Source organism: Leptidea sinapis, chromosome Z (assembly GCF_905404315.1).
Source record: "Leptidea sinapis chromosome Z, ilLepSina1.1, whole genome shotgun sequence".
Classification (NCBI taxonomy): Eukaryota; Metazoa; Arthropoda; class Insecta; order Lepidoptera; family Pieridae; genus Leptidea; species Leptidea sinapis.
In genome coordinates, this window is record NC_066312.1 from 6,930,033 (window position 1) to 6,947,724 (window position 17,692).

Below are 17,692 nucleotides of genomic sequence, written 5' to 3' on the forward strand. Positions count from 1 at the left end.
AGAATAGACCCTTGTGGCACCCCCATATTGAGAGGTGTCCCAGGAGATCTCCTTCATTCAGGTCGACTTTCGAATTCTATTGTTTAAATATGAAATCAGAAGATCGAGCACAGGTCTTTTTATATTATTTATTTAGCATTAAATGTTGAACACAGTCAAAGGCCTCAGATAAATCTCAGAAGATACCAGGTACATTTTGTGATTCCTCCCAGGCATCAAAAATATTCTTGATTAGTTCATTACCTGCATCCGTTAATGAACATCCTTTAGGAAAGCCAAATCGTTTCATATCGACAGTTCTTCGGGTCAGAAGTACATCCCGACTTAATTATTGGTATAATTTTAGTATTTTTCAGAAGGTTGGGAAACATGCCATCTTTAATATTTATAGCTATTAAAAATTATTGCAAGATATGGTGCTAGGACATCAATTATTAAACTTATAATTTTAAAAGATATGCCCCATATGTCAACAGTTTTTTTCAATTCGAGAGATTTAAGCGTTTTAATTATTTCTGCAGGAATTAAAAAACTGAAATTGAAAATTTGTTTACACTCTCTAACATTTTCAATAAGAAGTGACTCAACAACGCTGGTGGAGGAGACAATAGTATATTGTGCAACTCGTGCGAATGACCGTTCAACTTCGCTTTCGTGGGCAATTGACAACGTCGCACGACCTGAAAATACTATTTTGTATTACAAATGCGACGATTTATGTATTAATTCCGACTCCATATTCGTTTTTAAACTCTCTTCGGTTTTGATTTTTCGATTGTGTTTTTTTTTTATATTATTTTATTTATTTTAGCAATTTTATCTCAATTTGCAAGTGCTAAGAATAATTTGGGTGCGACAAGTAAACTTTTCGCACTCAAACAACAGTTTCATTTACGACAAAACTCACACGTAATTTTAAATGGACAAACGGCTCTTTTTCAACCGCAACAGGGAGCGTCAAGATACTACTTTTCCTTTCCCAAAAGTTATTGTGTTAGAAACTGGAACGTCAGAAAAAAAAATCTCAAAAGCAGAAGCAGATTCGTTGATTACAATGAACATAATATTATCTGTTTCCTGTTGCCGTTGTATTTATATCTAAAATCAAACAATCAATACCATCACAATACTATATTTGACATAATTACACTTTTTATACATTAAGCTTACAATTTTATATTTATTACATATTTCCATTTTTATACATACTTTCCCAATAATATACCAAATTTGTATTGTATTTTGTGGACGTACACTTCACCTGGGTTCAACACAGAATTCGGAAAGTTTTTCTGAAACAAATTCGATCGATTTTTATGCCACTTTATGCTTACCAAAAATTTTACCTATTAAATATAGGATGTTAGTTGGATGATCGATGCTATAGAGTTAATGATGTGATGTGGTAGGTGCTCCTTCCCGCCCATAACGTCACTAAAGATGAACCACCGAAGCCTTTTTTTATTCGATTACTGGGGTTATTCCTAATCTTAGGTCAAATATGTACAGTCTTACAATTCACGGCAAATTAATGAACGGTGTTACATCGCCCCACCGAAATTATTAAATTAAAACGCCACCAAAGGGCGTCAATATAGACGTGAAATATATTGCTATCCCCACGCACACACACTACTTCAGGCCGATAGGCGGCCATTATGAGAATAGTCATCGTCTGTGACAGATCAGTTTGCGTCTCAATAAAATATTTTAATAATGCCGTCGTGCGTCGTGAATAAGTGTAGAAACGATACTATATAAGTATTTGTGGCCATATATGATTATTTAAGGGAGAAAAAATTGTGTATCCCCCGTAACCGCACACACACTAGCATAACGGTGATTCACTTGTTAATATCACGGCGAGGAGTCCGTCTTTTTTTACTCGTCCGTGGCTATCCCGTATGTTTAAAACTGGAAAAAGCTCCTTATTCCAGTTCTACACTTTTCCCTAGCACAGCCACCGGAGCTAATATGCCTAGGTACCCCCAACATTTATTATTAGCTAAAAATTACATCAATATTTAAATCGATGAGCATTTAGACACCAAAATGGCTGGACCGATTTCGATGTAATTTCCACTATAAATTTGTTAAGAAACTCAAATATTATTATGAAATTAGAAAGAAAGATGGGATAATAATATATTTTTCGCACAATTATAAAATAAAGCGCCCAGATTTGCTAAAATACTATAAAAAAAATTCACAAAAAAAAAACAATTATTTGCCAGATTTTTTATAATTTACTACTTAGACCTTTGCCTTTACCATAAGATGAACATTGTGCCTCTACAAGACGTATAAATTAAACCGGAATTGTTTTACAAATTAAGGTGAATTTTGCTAAGGTAATAAAAAAAGTATCTGCAGACTGGTAGGGTTTTGGAATTGACCCCTATGTGGGGTATTTTCGTCGATGAAATAGTTAAAAGTTACTACTCCTAAATTTTTATTACTACATGCGACACATTGTATATACATTATATATTTATCTCTGGAACCAATGCGGAATGCCTACCAGAAAGGGCGTGCGCAGAAGTAGTCACCAATAAACTTACGTGATTAATAGCATCAGGATAATTCTGCGGCATCAGGCAGAAGAGCCCATGTTTTTTGTAGATGGCACCTTGTTTCCCAAGCAGCGGCACGTATCCAAAGCTCCTTTTACCCTGTAAAGATAAAATATAATAATATATAATGACGACATAAAAAAATGGCAGTTGTAGAGACTGCCGATAGAAGTGAAAACTTAGAAGTTTTAGTATTAAAATTTGAAATGTCAATGTTCAAAAACAAATTAATTATTAATTTCATTTATTTTTAAAAGTTTTTTTCGATAATATAGTAATCAAACAAAAGCACTATTTCAACAATGTAAAATATATATACATTGAACTTATCACTCAATTTCTCTTATAAGATATACACAGCAGTAATGTTGCACAATACGTCAGCTGTATAGCTACAGATATACTGCTATAAGCATTTCGGTCACGCAATTTCACCCATTCAAAAAGTGTCCTAGCTATATATGAAAAATAAATATAATTATTTATTTTTTAATAATTTATTTATCGCGTATATTTAGTCATGTCGGTGACGCGAACCAATAAGATTTTCCCCTACCTAAATGTGTCCATATAGACTAAAGAAGTTTTCGCTTCAAAAAGTGTGTGTACATCTAATTATGTACGCACACAAGAAGTTATATTTCTTTGGCGTAACAAAACAAAAATCCTCAAAAATTTTTGTTCCTAGTATATATACTATATTACGATTGTAGAATTAAGAAGCTATTAAGGTATTAAGTACAACCAACGAAAATATTATAATACCGCAATAAAAATTATTTCTATACAACTAGCTGACCCTACAGACATTCTGTACATAATTAATAAAATACTGTTTTTCGTAAAATATGCTCGCTGTCGTTTTAAAATGAAATCCTTTCACAGCAGAACTGTCAAACAGTGCGTCAATAAATTCTCTCATAGAAAAAATTTCGATACAAAACAAATATTGAAAATAAAAATTATTATGGGTCCCAAATCGAAATAAAAACTATCCTATCTCTCAAGTTGGACCAAAGTGCACTCCATGAAGTAATCCCCATTAAAATCCGTTAATTAGTTTAAGAGTCCATCGCGGACAAACAACTTGAAAGAACAAGAAGATAGAGTGAAATGTTAATTTCTTATTATTTTACAAAATATACATACTGAAATTTATTTTATTCTCGTTCATTGATTGTGAAAAACCAAAATCTTTAAAAATTTTGTTCCTCGTAGTATATTGTAGAAATAACAATATTGTAATAAGAAAGGTATAAGAGTATTTTCTGTTAATTGAAAAGCCATTGTTGATAAGTGAAACTTTGCTGTTAGTCACTAGCAAGGCGTTTAACTTCGTCGATATATTGAGCGACGTTCAGTTCTGTGGTCACTTAGAAGAGAAGGCCAAACTGGCCTCTAAAAAGCTCAGTAAGGCGAGACAGTACTAAAGGCCACCGCCTGCAACTTTATGAGGCGCAAATTCGGCCTCACATGGAGTGCTGTTCTCACTTCTGGGCGGGTGCTCCCCAGTACCAGCTTTTTCCATTTGACCACATACAACGAAGAGCGGCTCGAATCATCGACGATCAAGTCATCTCCGATCGGCTTAATTCTTTGGCATTTGGTAGAGACGTGGGTTCTCTCTGCATCTTCTATTTCTTCACATTTATCACGGGGAGTGCTCAGAGGAGCTGTTCGGGTTGATTTCAGCGGCCGAATGCCACCAGCATCACGTTGACGTCTGGCATTTCACAACGCATGGCGCGTTTTCTAGAAATTTCTTGCCTCGCACAACCACTTCGTGGAATCAATTACCGGCTGCGGTTTTCACGAACAGATACGACTTAGAGACCTTAAAAAAAGGCATACTCCCACTTTAAAGGCCAGCATCGCATTTCGTGACACACCTGTTGTTGTGGAAGTCCATGGACGGTTGCCTCACCTCTCCCCATTCTGTGTGCCTCTTGCCTGTTTGTCCCCACTTATACAAAAAAAATCTTATATACTAGTGTAATAACTACTAATTCGTGTGATAATATTTCTGATGAAACAAAATATATTAAACGAAATGTGTTTGTAGATTTACTATAGGGAACTGTTATAATAATCCATTGTTCCATTAAATTACGTATAAAATAATTCAATAACGTCCTAATATTGAATTGGTATTGGTTAAAAATAAATCCAAGTGAAATGTAGGTGGAATCTAGTTCTGAACCTAAACATTATACTTACTAGCTTAATAGATAAACGCTCTTTTCAACACGGCAAGACTAAATTGAAAATGTTCATGTGTGCTAGTTTTACAGATGTTTTAGTGAGTTAGTGAAGTGTAATATTTTTCTTTTGGTCAATCCCTTTGACAAATATTGATAACCAGTATAAATCACATTCACGTATACAATTTTTAAATATATAACACCAATGACGTTCTATTCATATAGACAATGCACCTCATACAAAATTAAAGCCGAAATATGGCACATACCACAAATGACATCATAATAAGCTTCGACTATGCATTTCTTAGTGTGTCGACTTTGCATATCAATCTTATATGTATAATAAAATAACCTCACCGATGATAAGTCACACCATCTTTTTTTTTTAGTCGTATACCACACTTAGGCTTACATTGGTTTTAAGCACACTTGCCGTTCCTTAATCAGATTGCGAATGATATGTCCATATGTTTAGAACGTCATTGTATAGCACATATTTTCTTAAATGATTATAAACTTAAGAAAATAGAGTTTACTGCGTATATAAAATGTAATATTTTGTATTTTAATGCATTTGTTCTACGAAAAGAAACTTCACTTTATGAAAGTATTGAAGAATCAGTATTGATTTACCTTAATTTTAATGTTTATTTAGGTGGTTTGTTACTATATGTAACTACACAATCTAATACATAACACGACACGATTATAGTTTTAAATTAATATCCGTTACAACACAGAACTATAACGATAAAAACACTAAAATTAAAACGCGCGCCAATTTGACAGGAGACAAATTGGCACAAAATTTTCCAAAACGGTTTCATGTTCTTCATCTATTCCGTCTCTTTCTCACACCTAGGTTTTTATGCAAGGATAGGTGTCTCACTTTCACACAGGATTCGTCTATTACGGTAGCATAATAATTAGTTTATGGATCTGAATTAGCCTGGCTGAACTGGGTTGCATATGGTATGTTTGTCTTGTATAATTACCAAGAAAATAAATAATTGTATGAACGAGAATATAGTATCAAACATGGGCAGAAAGCCCACGTTGCTATAGATCATGGAAGTGTTTAAGACAGACGCATGTTATGTTGTAAGTGAAATTAGACATTAGTATTTAGTAATATGTTAAAACTAAAATTATTAAAAGTTTCGTGAGTCATTATTTAATTATTTATACATACAGCTTTACTCACGTTTTTGTCGGTGTCGGTGCCGACTAGTTTCGGGCCATTCGGAGGTCCTTCATCAGGGGTGAGTGTGGAGGGTTCGCGATAACGTCCCACCTCTAAAGGCTGTTTTCAATTCTGATGAAGGACCTCCGAATGGCCCGAAACTAGTCTGCACCGACACCGACAAAAACGTGAATAAAGCCGTATTAATAAATAATGTAGAGACTTATGAACTTTTTATGAATTTGTCAATAATATTTCATAACATTAAGAATGATTTCGTAAAATATGTTCCCTGTTATATGCATGCCCCTCAAACCGCGTGTCAATAAATTCTCTCATAGAAAATATGACCATACAAAACAAATCTCTCAAGTTGGACTATACTACACTCCATGAAGTAATCACCATTAAAATCCGTTCATTAGTTTAGGAGTTCACTGGAAACAAACATCAGGACACTGGTTTAATATATATTAATATTAATACTAGCGTATAGATCACCCAACAGCCCGGTAATGCATGACTAATTGATTTTTCAATGTGTGCGTGTGCTAGTGGTTCAATACTAATGTGCCCAGCTGACTGTTTATGACCTGTCAATCAAAATCGGTTACAGTAACAATAGCTTCGCTTTCCGTTTTTTGACAATAAGTGACAAGACGAGCAGGACCTTCAGCTGATGGTAATTGATACGCCCTGCCCATCATTTATACGTCTATATAGACTGTGACAGCTGTGAAAATGTAGAAATAGAGGTTGACTGTTAACCTCTATTAAGAGCAATGCACGCACACTAACACAAAGTGACATACAAATTGCGAGAGTAAAAGAAATCTTGGCACGCACATTAAAGTAATAATGCTTAGTAGCAACAGGCTCTATCTAGTTATATAATTTATCTAAGTAATAAGTCTTTGGTAATGTGGAAGTAAAACAATGATCACCTCGCTCCCTTCTTCTCTCATATCTCCCTCGTTCACACTTGACACACTGCTAACGCTCTCTGCATTCTCGCCTTCATCCCGGTCGTCTGCCACAGGTTCCTACAAACATTAGCACATGATAACGTCTGTTTTAATCTGCATAAGACTGTTATTATATTATTTATCTACTCCCGTCACTGACCTCTACTATATACCACTGGACTGGCGGATGTCAAACAGCTTTTGTGCCTGTTTGATATTCGCCATTTTGGCGCTGTTGGTCATGTAGCGAGAGTCTGCGGTACTAAAACTAGTGATGACAAAACCTCAGCAAACATCGATATATGGTGGGAAACTATTTACAAAAAAAAAATTGTGAACTTTATTATGTTTTTCTTGAAGTATAAATAACACGGAACATGAAAGAAATTAATTCAAAATGCAAAAATACTTCAGAGTACTGTACGTGCCTTCACAGCCATTTGTATTACACGTCAAAATTAGTTCTATGGACGCTCGCGAGTGGCGCTTCAAATAGGCACAAAAAATTTGCTGTCAAACATATGGAACAGCCTGTCCAGTGGTATTTATACAAGTCAGTGACTCCCACGCTTTAAATCCTCTATTAATGATTTTTTTAATAAAAATACGGGACGAGACGAGCAAGATGTTCAGCTGATGGTAATTGATACCCCCTGTCCCTTACAATGCAGTGCCACTCCGGATTCTTGAAAATCCCAAAAAATTTGAGTGGCACTACAATTGCGCTTGTCACCTTGAGATATAAGATGTGAAGTCTCATTTGCCCAGTAATTTCACTAGCTACGTCGCCCTTTAAACCAAAACACAGTAATGTTTACACATTACTGCTTCATGGCAGAAATAGGCACCGTTGTGGTACCCATAATATAGCCAGCATCCTTTGCTAAGGAGCCACCCACTGGATTCTAAAACAGTTAGCTTCTTGCCAATATAAAAACACCCAATGTCATTACATCATCCAAACGAGTGTTGTAATGAAAATCAGTACAACATTACATCATCCGTTTTCATAATAACACTCCTTTGGATGATATTATGGTTACAAGGACTGACTTTTTTAATGTTAGCAGTAAGCTAACTGTTTCAGAATCTTTTATAGAGGATTCATACTATGTGTGTAGATAAAGTCCTGTTTGCAACTGTTGATAATAACATACAGTAATTCCTTTGGTTGACTCCAATTTATTAAATAAAAATCATCGGGATTTATATAATTATACTTCAGGTAACTAATTGAAAGGAAATCTCCAAAGCATTTTGAAGTTGGTGGTAATTAACACCCGGGCCATTTAAATGCTTCGTATTAGTGATATTTCTATATTGAATATCAAAATATGTAAGACTCCAAAACTTTATTTCTCACTATTTAGTAACTTTGTTTGAAATATATTATGCTTGTTTGAAGTATTAAAAACTCGACTATTGGCCTTGAGTATTATTTAACTAACTAAAGAAAATCAGTGTTATATAAAAAAATAACTTGATATACTAACAGATACATAAAAATTATAAAATGAACTTACAAGTGATATTATGAACATTTAAATCCGTTACTAGCTAGGCACTACTATTTAAAACAGAGATAAAACAAAAGAGTCAAATTGAAATTGGGCTTCACGTAGAGTCATACTGGAATAGGGATACATAGGTCACATAGGAATAGGGCGCAGGACTTCATTACGATTACAAGGGAATAGGGCACAAAACTTCATGAAGAGTCACATTATAATAAGGCGCAGGGCCTTATGTGGAGTCCTGACTTCATGTCGAGTCATACTGGAATAGGGCGAGGGCATCGTGTAGTCGTAGTAGAGCGCTGGGCTTCACGAGGGTCATACTGGTATAGGGCACAGAGCTTTATGTAGAGTCATATTGACATACGGTGCATGACTTCATGAACGTTATACTGGAATAAGGCGAGGGTATCATGCCATATAAGAATAGAGCGCTGGGCTACATGATGCCCTGTGCCCTATACCAGGAGGACCCCTCCTGGTATAGGGCACAGGGCTTTATGTAGAGTCATATTGATATACGGTACATTACTTCATGAAGGTTATACTTGAATAGGGTACTAGGCCTCATATGGAGTCATACTCGAATAAGGCACAGGGCTTCATGTAGAGTCATACTGGAATTGTATGCAGGGTTTATATTATAATAGTATGTACTAACAAGTGATATGAGCAATTAAATCCGAACTTAGACACTTGTATCGAAAACAAAGATATAAAATATCGAGTCATATTGGCTTTGGGCGCAGGGCTGGAGAACATACTGGAAATAGAGCACAGGACTTCATATAGAGTCATATTAGAATAGGGCGCAGGGCTAGGTATATGCAGATTGGCACTGGCATAGGACACAGGGCATCATGAGGATCATACTGTAAATAGAGCACAGGGCTTCATGTTGAGTCATATTAGAATAGAGCGCAGGGCTTTATATAGGAATACAGAGCAGGCCTTCATGTAGAGTCATGCTAGAATAGGGTCAAGGTCTTCTTGAAGGTCATACTCGAATTATGCACAGGACTTCATGTAATCATGAATTTCTTGTATATTGTTCTCACGAGCTTTACTTTTTCCGGACATATAGTAGATTAAATAATTCAAATTTATATTTTTAAGGGCGACGCAAAAGCACTTAGTTTAAGTCTATTTGAATAACGATTCTCAGCGATTCACGAAGTCATATTGGAATAGGGCACTAAGTTTTATATGGAGTCATGTACTCATATTTGAATAGGGCGCTAGGGTTTATATGGAGTCATGGCTTCATGTAGAGTCATATTGGAATAGGGCGCTAGGGTTTATATGGAGTCATGGCTTCATATAGAGTCATATTGGAATAGGGCGCTAGGGTTTATATGGAGTCATGGCTTCATGTAGAGTCATATTGGAATAGGGCGCTAGGGTTTATATGGAGTCATGGCTTCATGTGGAGTCATATTGGAATAGGGCGCTAGGCTTTATGCATACCCCGCCGATGCAATCAATTTATTGCAATTTGGAAAAGTGCATGCATTAAACATGCGCATATCCCCGCATTTATATTGAGCACTTAAAATCTCTTACGTACGTGAAGTATTGTAACTACTATCGGTGAACGTAATAATTAATCACCTCAATAATTTTATCAGGATCAGGCAGAAGGTTTCCAGTATAGAACTGCATACCAGGTTGGTTGCTGTAGACCTCGAGTACTCGGCCTGTACCGGGATGAAGTGCCCTAGAAATATAAAACAGTTTTTAAGAAAGTGCTACAAAGGGGATTTTCCCAGACATAATTAATATTGACAGCTTCATTACGGTAGAGATATTTTTAAACAACTTCAAAAAAAGAGGAGGTTCTCAATTCGTCGGTATATTTTTTTTATATTTGTTACCACAGAACTTTGAAGAAAGCTGGTGCTTCAAATTAAATTCCGAAAAATAACAATAATCGTAACCAGAATAAGAATTAATTAGGTTGTATAAAATTCGTAATTATTTTTATACTATTTAGTGTATATTATACATATTGTTTTGGAATAGTGCTTGTGAAGTCGGTTGTTTTGTTATTAATTATTTTTTAATACAACCTATGCAAACGGGTGCACCAAAAATACTCAAACGTTTGAACTAACTTGAGGAATATAATCAATAAATTGTGCTATAAAAGCATAAAAAACGCAAGAGTTATTGAACACAGTACATTCAACAATCGAACACACAGTGCAAATTAATTAAAGAATTTTGAGAAAATCTTATTAATATGTGAACTATATAAAAAATATATATTTTTAATATACCTAGATTGAAAAGTGAGGTCTTGTTCAGTTCCTTGAGTGATACAGAAGTTAATGTCGTAACCGCCTTGCGGTATCTTAGGCAGCACAGTACTTAACACTCGAGGCACTCTGAAGTCATACGGTGTACCTCCCACTATTTTCTTTTCACCTTAAAGCAATCATGATTTTGTTCCATAAAATACCTGTTTCTAAACATAAACCAAAAATAATTGTTGATGTCATTGCTACCAAACTCACTCTATCATCAATAGGTCAGCTAAGCAGGCGGTTGCCTGGAAATTGCTTCAATATGAGCTATCATGATAGAGCCAAAATGAGCAAACACATTCATTTTCCATAGAAAAAGAGGATGAACGGGCTTTCGGATCACCTGATTACTGATGTTAAATGATCACCGCCGCTCACATTCACGTCACAGTCACAAGAGCGAAGACGGCCTTTTTGAAAAGTTGTACACGCTTTTTTGAAGGTACCCATGATGTATCCTGGTGTTTCCAGCACAAGGGAGCTCATTTCAGAACTTTTTTTTTATGAAAATAAGGGTCGAGCGACCAGGACGTTCAGCTGATGGTTAAAAGCACAAACTTGAGTATTCTGCTCTCTCTATTGTATGACATAGAGAGACTTGTTTTTCAGGGAAGGGTCAATTACAGTAGATCAAGAGAACGCTCCCCTATATGCTGAACAAACCAGATCAAAACCCTCAACACAGGTGCCTTTTGAATATGAGTGCTGCTTTGACTACCACATTGAAGTAGGGCTATGATCTGCCACCGATCTGAACTACAGACCTTGGTCTGAAAATATCCATGCTCTGTAGAATCACAAGGGCCAATGCAACGCCACAGGTAGGTTTGCCCCAAGGGTAGGATACAAAAAAGGAACGCATTCTATCCTCATCTGGACTTGTAGTGCCAAATCGTTAGATAGGCACCACACTCCTGACCTACCCATTGTCAGACGTTCCGAGAGGGGAGTTGACAGAGACCTAGTAACGATCGGGATGTGTAGTCAGCAGAAGATCTGGTGGATCTGATACACGTCTAGGAGCCGCGTTGGCAACTCAACCAATTGGGACAGACCATATACATAAATTATATAATACAAATTTCATGAACCTATTCTCATAGGCCCTATTCCTGATGCAATATAACATCGCCCTTGCGTCACTGGCCTGATGGCCAGACATATTATCTCGAAACTGTAACTGTAACTTTGTGACATACCAGTTATTTCTGGATAGGAAGGAATTAAGTGTTCCGGGGCAACGAACAGGTAACGACATATATTTGAAAGACCTCACTGCTTTTGATTTATACATCCCAAGTTGGTAATATAATATGGAAGTTGGATTAAGGTATTTGATTATCGTCATTCTTTCATTTCTCGATTTGCATCTGTTATGTCGTACATTACAAAAGATTGTATGTCAACACGTAGAGATATATAGTACCTGTAATGAGACCATCATCGTCCACCGCCGTGTATTTGTCAGCGTTGATTGTAAATATATGATCGTACGTGCAGACAGATCCAGCGTGCTGAAATCATATTAATTCCAAAATAGTCCTGCGTATATGTTTACACTATTTAAATACCCGCGGGTTAAGAGAGAAGTATCAGCGCATATGTCTTTATAGTAACGTCAAGTACAAGGAGACACTCCAAATATCATCATAATAATATTAACACAAACACAAATGTATGCAGACATGCGACTGCCTGCTGTAGCCACGTTAAATACATTTTAAACAAATTGAAATTAACATATTCAGTCGATAAAAAAAAGTCTGTTCAAACACAATAACAAGCGATCTAGCAGGTTTTTTTTATGAAAATAAGGGACGAGACGAGCAGGATGTTCAGCTGCTGGCAAATAATATGCCCTGCCCATTCCAATGCAGTGCCGCTCAGGATTCTTGAAACACCCAAAATTCTGAGCGGCACAACAATTGTGCTCGTAATTTTGAGACGTAAGATCTTAGTCTCATTTGCCCAGAAATTTCACGGGCTACAAGCCCTTCAGACCGAAACACAATAATGCTTAAGCATTACTGTTTAAAGGCAGAAATAGGCGCCGTTGTGATACCCATGTGTGCCTCTCACTGGTTAACAGCTAAACTTGAATTATATGCACACGGTTTGACTGCTAAATCTTGTTTATTATTAGGGCGGTACCACACTGCATTCGATCCAAATTCAAGAAAATAAAGATGAAGCGTCTTATAAGCTAGGACTGAATTGGGATATTGCTTACGCAGTAATTCGATGTCAGATGCAAATCCAAGTAACATGTCTCAGCTATATCATCGGACACAGCACACACATATCGAATTTGCTTGAATGCTTTAACTATGTAACCGGACCTGGCACAGTGCGAAATGTGTCTTAGGCATAAAGTATTCAACTAATCAATAAATATAATGTTATTGACACTTCCAGTCAATAAGACGTATCATTGTACATATCATTGACATTTGAATACGCGCTATTCATATGTAGATAAAACGATGCCCTGAGGTCTTTGTCATAATGCCTGGTTGATCCTTTTACGTACGAAAATATACTTACATGGCCCGCTAAATTGAAGTACAAAGCGTTGCTGAGATTAACAATGGTGGGCTCGCTTGTCGTGCATTTCATTTCAATCTTGATTGTATTATCACACGTCACTTCGAAGCAGATTTGGGCCATCATGGTGCCAGGATAACCTTCATGGAATCGTTCGGAAACATGGCTCATTATTACTTTATTCCCAGTGACATAGGAACGCCAATTAACCTGGAAGTTTAGAAAAAATCGTCATTAGTAACTAGTTTTATGGAGACGGAGGAGCATACGAGCGTACGGATCACAGACGCCCACATTCTCCTACAACACCATGTTTGTGGGAGCGAGAGTAGCTTGGGGCCAGTAGAGGTTCCGGGATCACAAAGTTCACCATTGCCTAGCTATTTATGACTAACAGTGAATACTTCATTTATTTACACACCGTACATCCACACGTAACAGTTAAGGTCACTGAAATTCGATGGTAGGCTATTATCATAGTAATATTTTTTGGCATGTTCAATAACGGTAGTTGATAGTTGATAAATTTTCTTTAGTCACCACTAACCGACGCACCCGTCGGATCATCGCTGCATATATTTATTTCGTATTTACTGAAGAAATAGGCGAGATTTTGCCCTTCACTCAAATACACCATAACCATTTTATAATACAGGGGGTATTGACTCTACAATATTTGCTAGGGTGGAATCTCTTTAAAGGCAACTGTCGTATTGTGGTACAGGGTTGGACGGAATGGGTACTGTTTCGTTTCACACGGGCAGCGTTTGAGCGCTACGTCACGCCGGTTTTGCGTGCCAGTGTGATACTAATTCAGTCCAGTTATAACATATATAAAACAGGGCTGACGAGCGGTCACCCTCGACTCTGGACGTGTTGATTTCGTTTACGTGGCGATCTGACGACTAACGAGGATCTTGCCACATCAGAAAAAACCACATTCAAACGTTTAACAACAATCCGTATACTAAATATTTTGAAAATATTGTACGTTTACAATCTAACGACTTTATTATATGTATAGATAGACTGTAGTTGGAATAAGCGTTAATTACGTGAGATTATAGTCAAAGTGGAAAGAGGAACTACGTATTCTTAAGCACTTTAATTTAATAAATACCTTGTCGAACCCCACGTAGCCACCGTTATAATGATCGCGTCCGTGGTTCGTCGACAGCATGTACATTTTCCCAGAAGGTCTCACAACCATTGTACCATCTCGGATGATATTTGCGTAACGTCCGATTGTTGCGCCGAAGTAAGGATTCCTTGGCTGCAAATACTCTGAAAACATGAAAGCATGTATTTGCACACTCATTACCTCCAGATATGCGTAAATGCCTAATTTACTCCAAATAAGAGCGAATATAGCTATTTACCCACCGCCAAGCAAATAGTAAAAGAAATGAGTCTAGCACATAGCTCGAAGATACATTAAAATTATACATTATTAAAATAAAATACTTTACAAATTGTGATGAAGTTTTTTACGGCTAAAACTTCTGTCTCTTTTTTTAAGCTTACCTTTAGAAATCTCATATTTTTACTGTTTCAAGAGACTGTAGAGTTGAGTATATCGATTAAATTTCAACTCGATCCTGGGACAAAGGGTCTTGACAGAAAGACGGACGGCGGGACAGAGGGCTATAAAGTGATCCTATAAGGTTGCCGTTTTTTCCTTTGGGGTACGGAACCCTAAAAAACGTACTAAGACCACACGACAAAAGAAAAAACTTCACCTTAGCGAGTTTAATTACACGAAACACTTCTATTTTTTTGTTCTTTATTCATATAGAAATAGCATTTAAATATATTTAGTTATAATTATGTATAAATTACTCTGGTAAATTTTGCTTTGATTGATTGGACTCTCTTAGTCGATCTGAGCAGTCTTAACGTGAACCAGCGTTACACCCCCAAGCGTGACAGCTCAGTCTTATTAAATACCCATCAAATGAAGAGAGCTCATGGCACCTAAGGAAGTTTTTACTTCGAAATATAAAAAATGTGTATACCTTACCTTCAAATGTATCGAATCCAGCAATCACGTCGTCAGGTACACCTTTTCTGTCGGGCACTTGGATTGATGTCATTGTGGCACCAAACGAAATTATCTATATAAATTGTTTAGTTTTTAGATATTATAACGTGTTATGTTTAGTTGTTTCATAGAAAATAAAGCCAATCTATTTTGCAACTCTAGCAGATCTAACACTTTGTATATTCCCTCACTAATGGGATTAAATATTCATTTGTACCAAAATTCATGGACGATGCGAGTCTCAAACACGCGCCTCTACGGTTCCTTCTGTGCGCTCATTCCACAGCTTGGTTGTACGTGGAAGAAAGTTACATGAAAATTGCACTGTGGTGGAACACACATCAAGATGATATCCTTATTCGTGGCGTATCGTCCGAAGGTGGAATTCGGGAGCAGGAATTAGGACAAACAGCTCTTCGGAACATATATGATAAATGTAAATTATATTCGAAACTCGAAGAAATGGCAATAGAAACGGTCCTGACTGTTCATTATATTCTATCGTATCTCACAATCAATACAATATCAATAGTGTGGGACGGGACTTGTGTCGACACTCTGGCTCCTTCTCATGTCCAAGTTACGTTCTCGTCGTTGGTTCTGGGGCTGCTGCTTCGACTACCGAAGACAGCAAGCGTCGCAAATATGTCGATCTCAGTGAGTCATACATCTTTATGCTGTTTGGTGTCGATGCACTTGGCCCGTGGGTCCCAGAGGCGTGGAGAATGTTCAAAATACTTTCTTCGCGCCTCAATAAGGCAACTGGAAACTCAAGCGCTGGCAGCTATTTCGGTCAACGGATCAGCCTAGCTATCCAACGCGGATTTTTTTTTTATTTATTTTAAATTAAATAAGTACACTTTTAACTTATTAATATATCTTGCCAAACTTTAACAGTTTTTTGGCAAGTTAATGCGTTTAAAAAATATTTATTTATGTGTACATACTTAACTACTACTTACTTTAATCTAAACTATTATGACTTACAACTAAACATTATTAGAATTATTAATATTAGACAAAAGAAAACATTTACTAAATCTATATACTAAATTAGCATATAGCATTGTTGAATAACATTGAACAACAATCAGTGAGAGTTATTCAATGCTATTCGACAGCGCATTTTTCATCTTAAATTCAATTAAATTTATTAAAATTAAATTTAAAAAACAAATTAACTGCATTTTTATTTAGTTTGGGAACACTCCTCAGCCACGATATCTCGTTGTATATGACTGGCACCACATATTCATTCAATCTTTTGCCGTAGTAATTTTTAATCTTTGGAACCATTAACTTTCCCTCCCTCACGCTTCTGGAGTTATATTTATTTTTTATAGGAACTTTCAAACTATCATTAAAATAAAAATCTATTGCTCTTTGGAATTTGGTTTTTAAATCAACAGGTAGTATTTTAGTTAGTGAATATAGTTTTCGATAATCACCTTTACAATTATTTTTATCTTTTTTGCTTACCAAATATTTTATAAATCTGGTTTGCAAGATATATACCTCTTTAGTATATGTATTGTAGGTACAACCATACACACCAACAGCGTAGTTGATAAGCGGATCAACTAACGCATAGTACACAGTGCGAAGTGTTAGTTTATTAGTTACGTACCTTAGCTGCTGCCAGTATTCTTGGTACGCTTCCACGTAATTATAGTTTTATGATAATTATAATAATTTTATGTAGTCATACTATTGTAAATATATTGTACCAATGAGAATATTATTTTAGTATTCTCTAGTATATTTCTTGAACTGTGTGATACAATATCGTAATAAACAATAAGTGAGATTTACTAAACTTATTTCAAGCTATACCTGAACTAGCATCCTGTTTTTAGTTTTCCACGTGTACCTTCTAACTATATCTATGTTAGTACTTGAAGCACAAGGACTTTGTTCTTGGTGATTAGCGGCTTTAATTTCCTTCAAAGCTTTCGATGACTGTGAGAACACATTAGAAGTTCGACTCTTCGCTGGGTACGGATAGTCTTTCGGCATGAAACCAAAACCGTCTACTATTAACTCCACATCAGGTATCTTCGGTGGCTCGGGTTCTTCAGGCTCTGGTTTCCCTTCTGACATTGCATCGCCACTGGCTTTGTCGTCTTCGTTGTTATCGGCCATTGTTAGAGGTATTTAAAATTTTCTTATAAAAATTACTAGAAATTTTGTAATTTTTTTTTCTAAAATATTTAAAAATACGTGTAAATGAAATGAAATCACAAACAATTTTGAATGTCATACTTTTTTTTATATTTAGATGGCTTGATTTATGACGGGTCTAATGAAAATTACGAAGAGGTCGTAGTGGTTTTTATAATCAACATATATAAAAATGAATTGC

At 36.1% G+C, this 17,692-nt stretch overlaps 1 protein-coding gene across 2 annotated transcripts; it reads right to left on the reverse strand.

Moving 5' to 3' along the window:
* Window positions 1–1,116: 1,116 nt before the first annotated feature.
* On the reverse strand, window positions 1,117–17,576 carry LOC126978287 (galactose mutarotase-like). 2 transcript variants are annotated; one of them, XM_050827036.1, is made up of 10 exons: window positions 17,164–17,576; window positions 15,310–15,403; window positions 14,410–14,573; window positions 13,290–13,499; window positions 12,172–12,259; window positions 10,719–10,866; window positions 10,051–10,156; window positions 6,905–7,003; window positions 2,562–2,672; window positions 1,117–1,292 (listed from the first exon to the last, which is right to left on the reverse strand). In XM_050827036.1, exons 1-10 carry the CDS (start codon window positions 17,470–17,472, stop codon window positions 1,200–1,202), a joined length of 1,422 nt encoding a protein of 473 aa, XP_050682993.1. In that variant the 5' UTR covers window positions 17,473–17,576; the 3' UTR covers window positions 1,117–1,199. The 2 variants fall into 2 exon arrangements, with proteins under 2 accessions (XP_050682993.1, XP_050682994.1); XM_050827037.1 differs by lacking the exon at window positions 6,905–7,003.
* Between the last annotated feature and the right edge of the window lie 116 nt (window positions 17,577–17,692).

What these genes read in the sequence shown, in the direction of transcription:
- LOC126978287 (XM_050827036.1), bottom strand. Translation starts at nt 17,472, where the DNA reads ATGGCCGATAACAACGAAGACGACAAAGCCAGTGGCGATGCAATGTCA. An exon ending in ACTTCAATTTAGCGGGCCAT is followed by an intron (nt 12,260 to 13,289) that starts GTAAGTATATTT and finishes ATATGATTTCAG; the next exon opens with CACGCTGGATCTGTCTGCAC. An exon ending in TGAGAGAAGAAGGGAGCGAG is followed by an intron (nt 2,673 to 6,904) that starts GTGATCATTGTT and finishes TTATCTTTACAG; the next exon opens with GGTAAAAGGAGCTTTGGATA.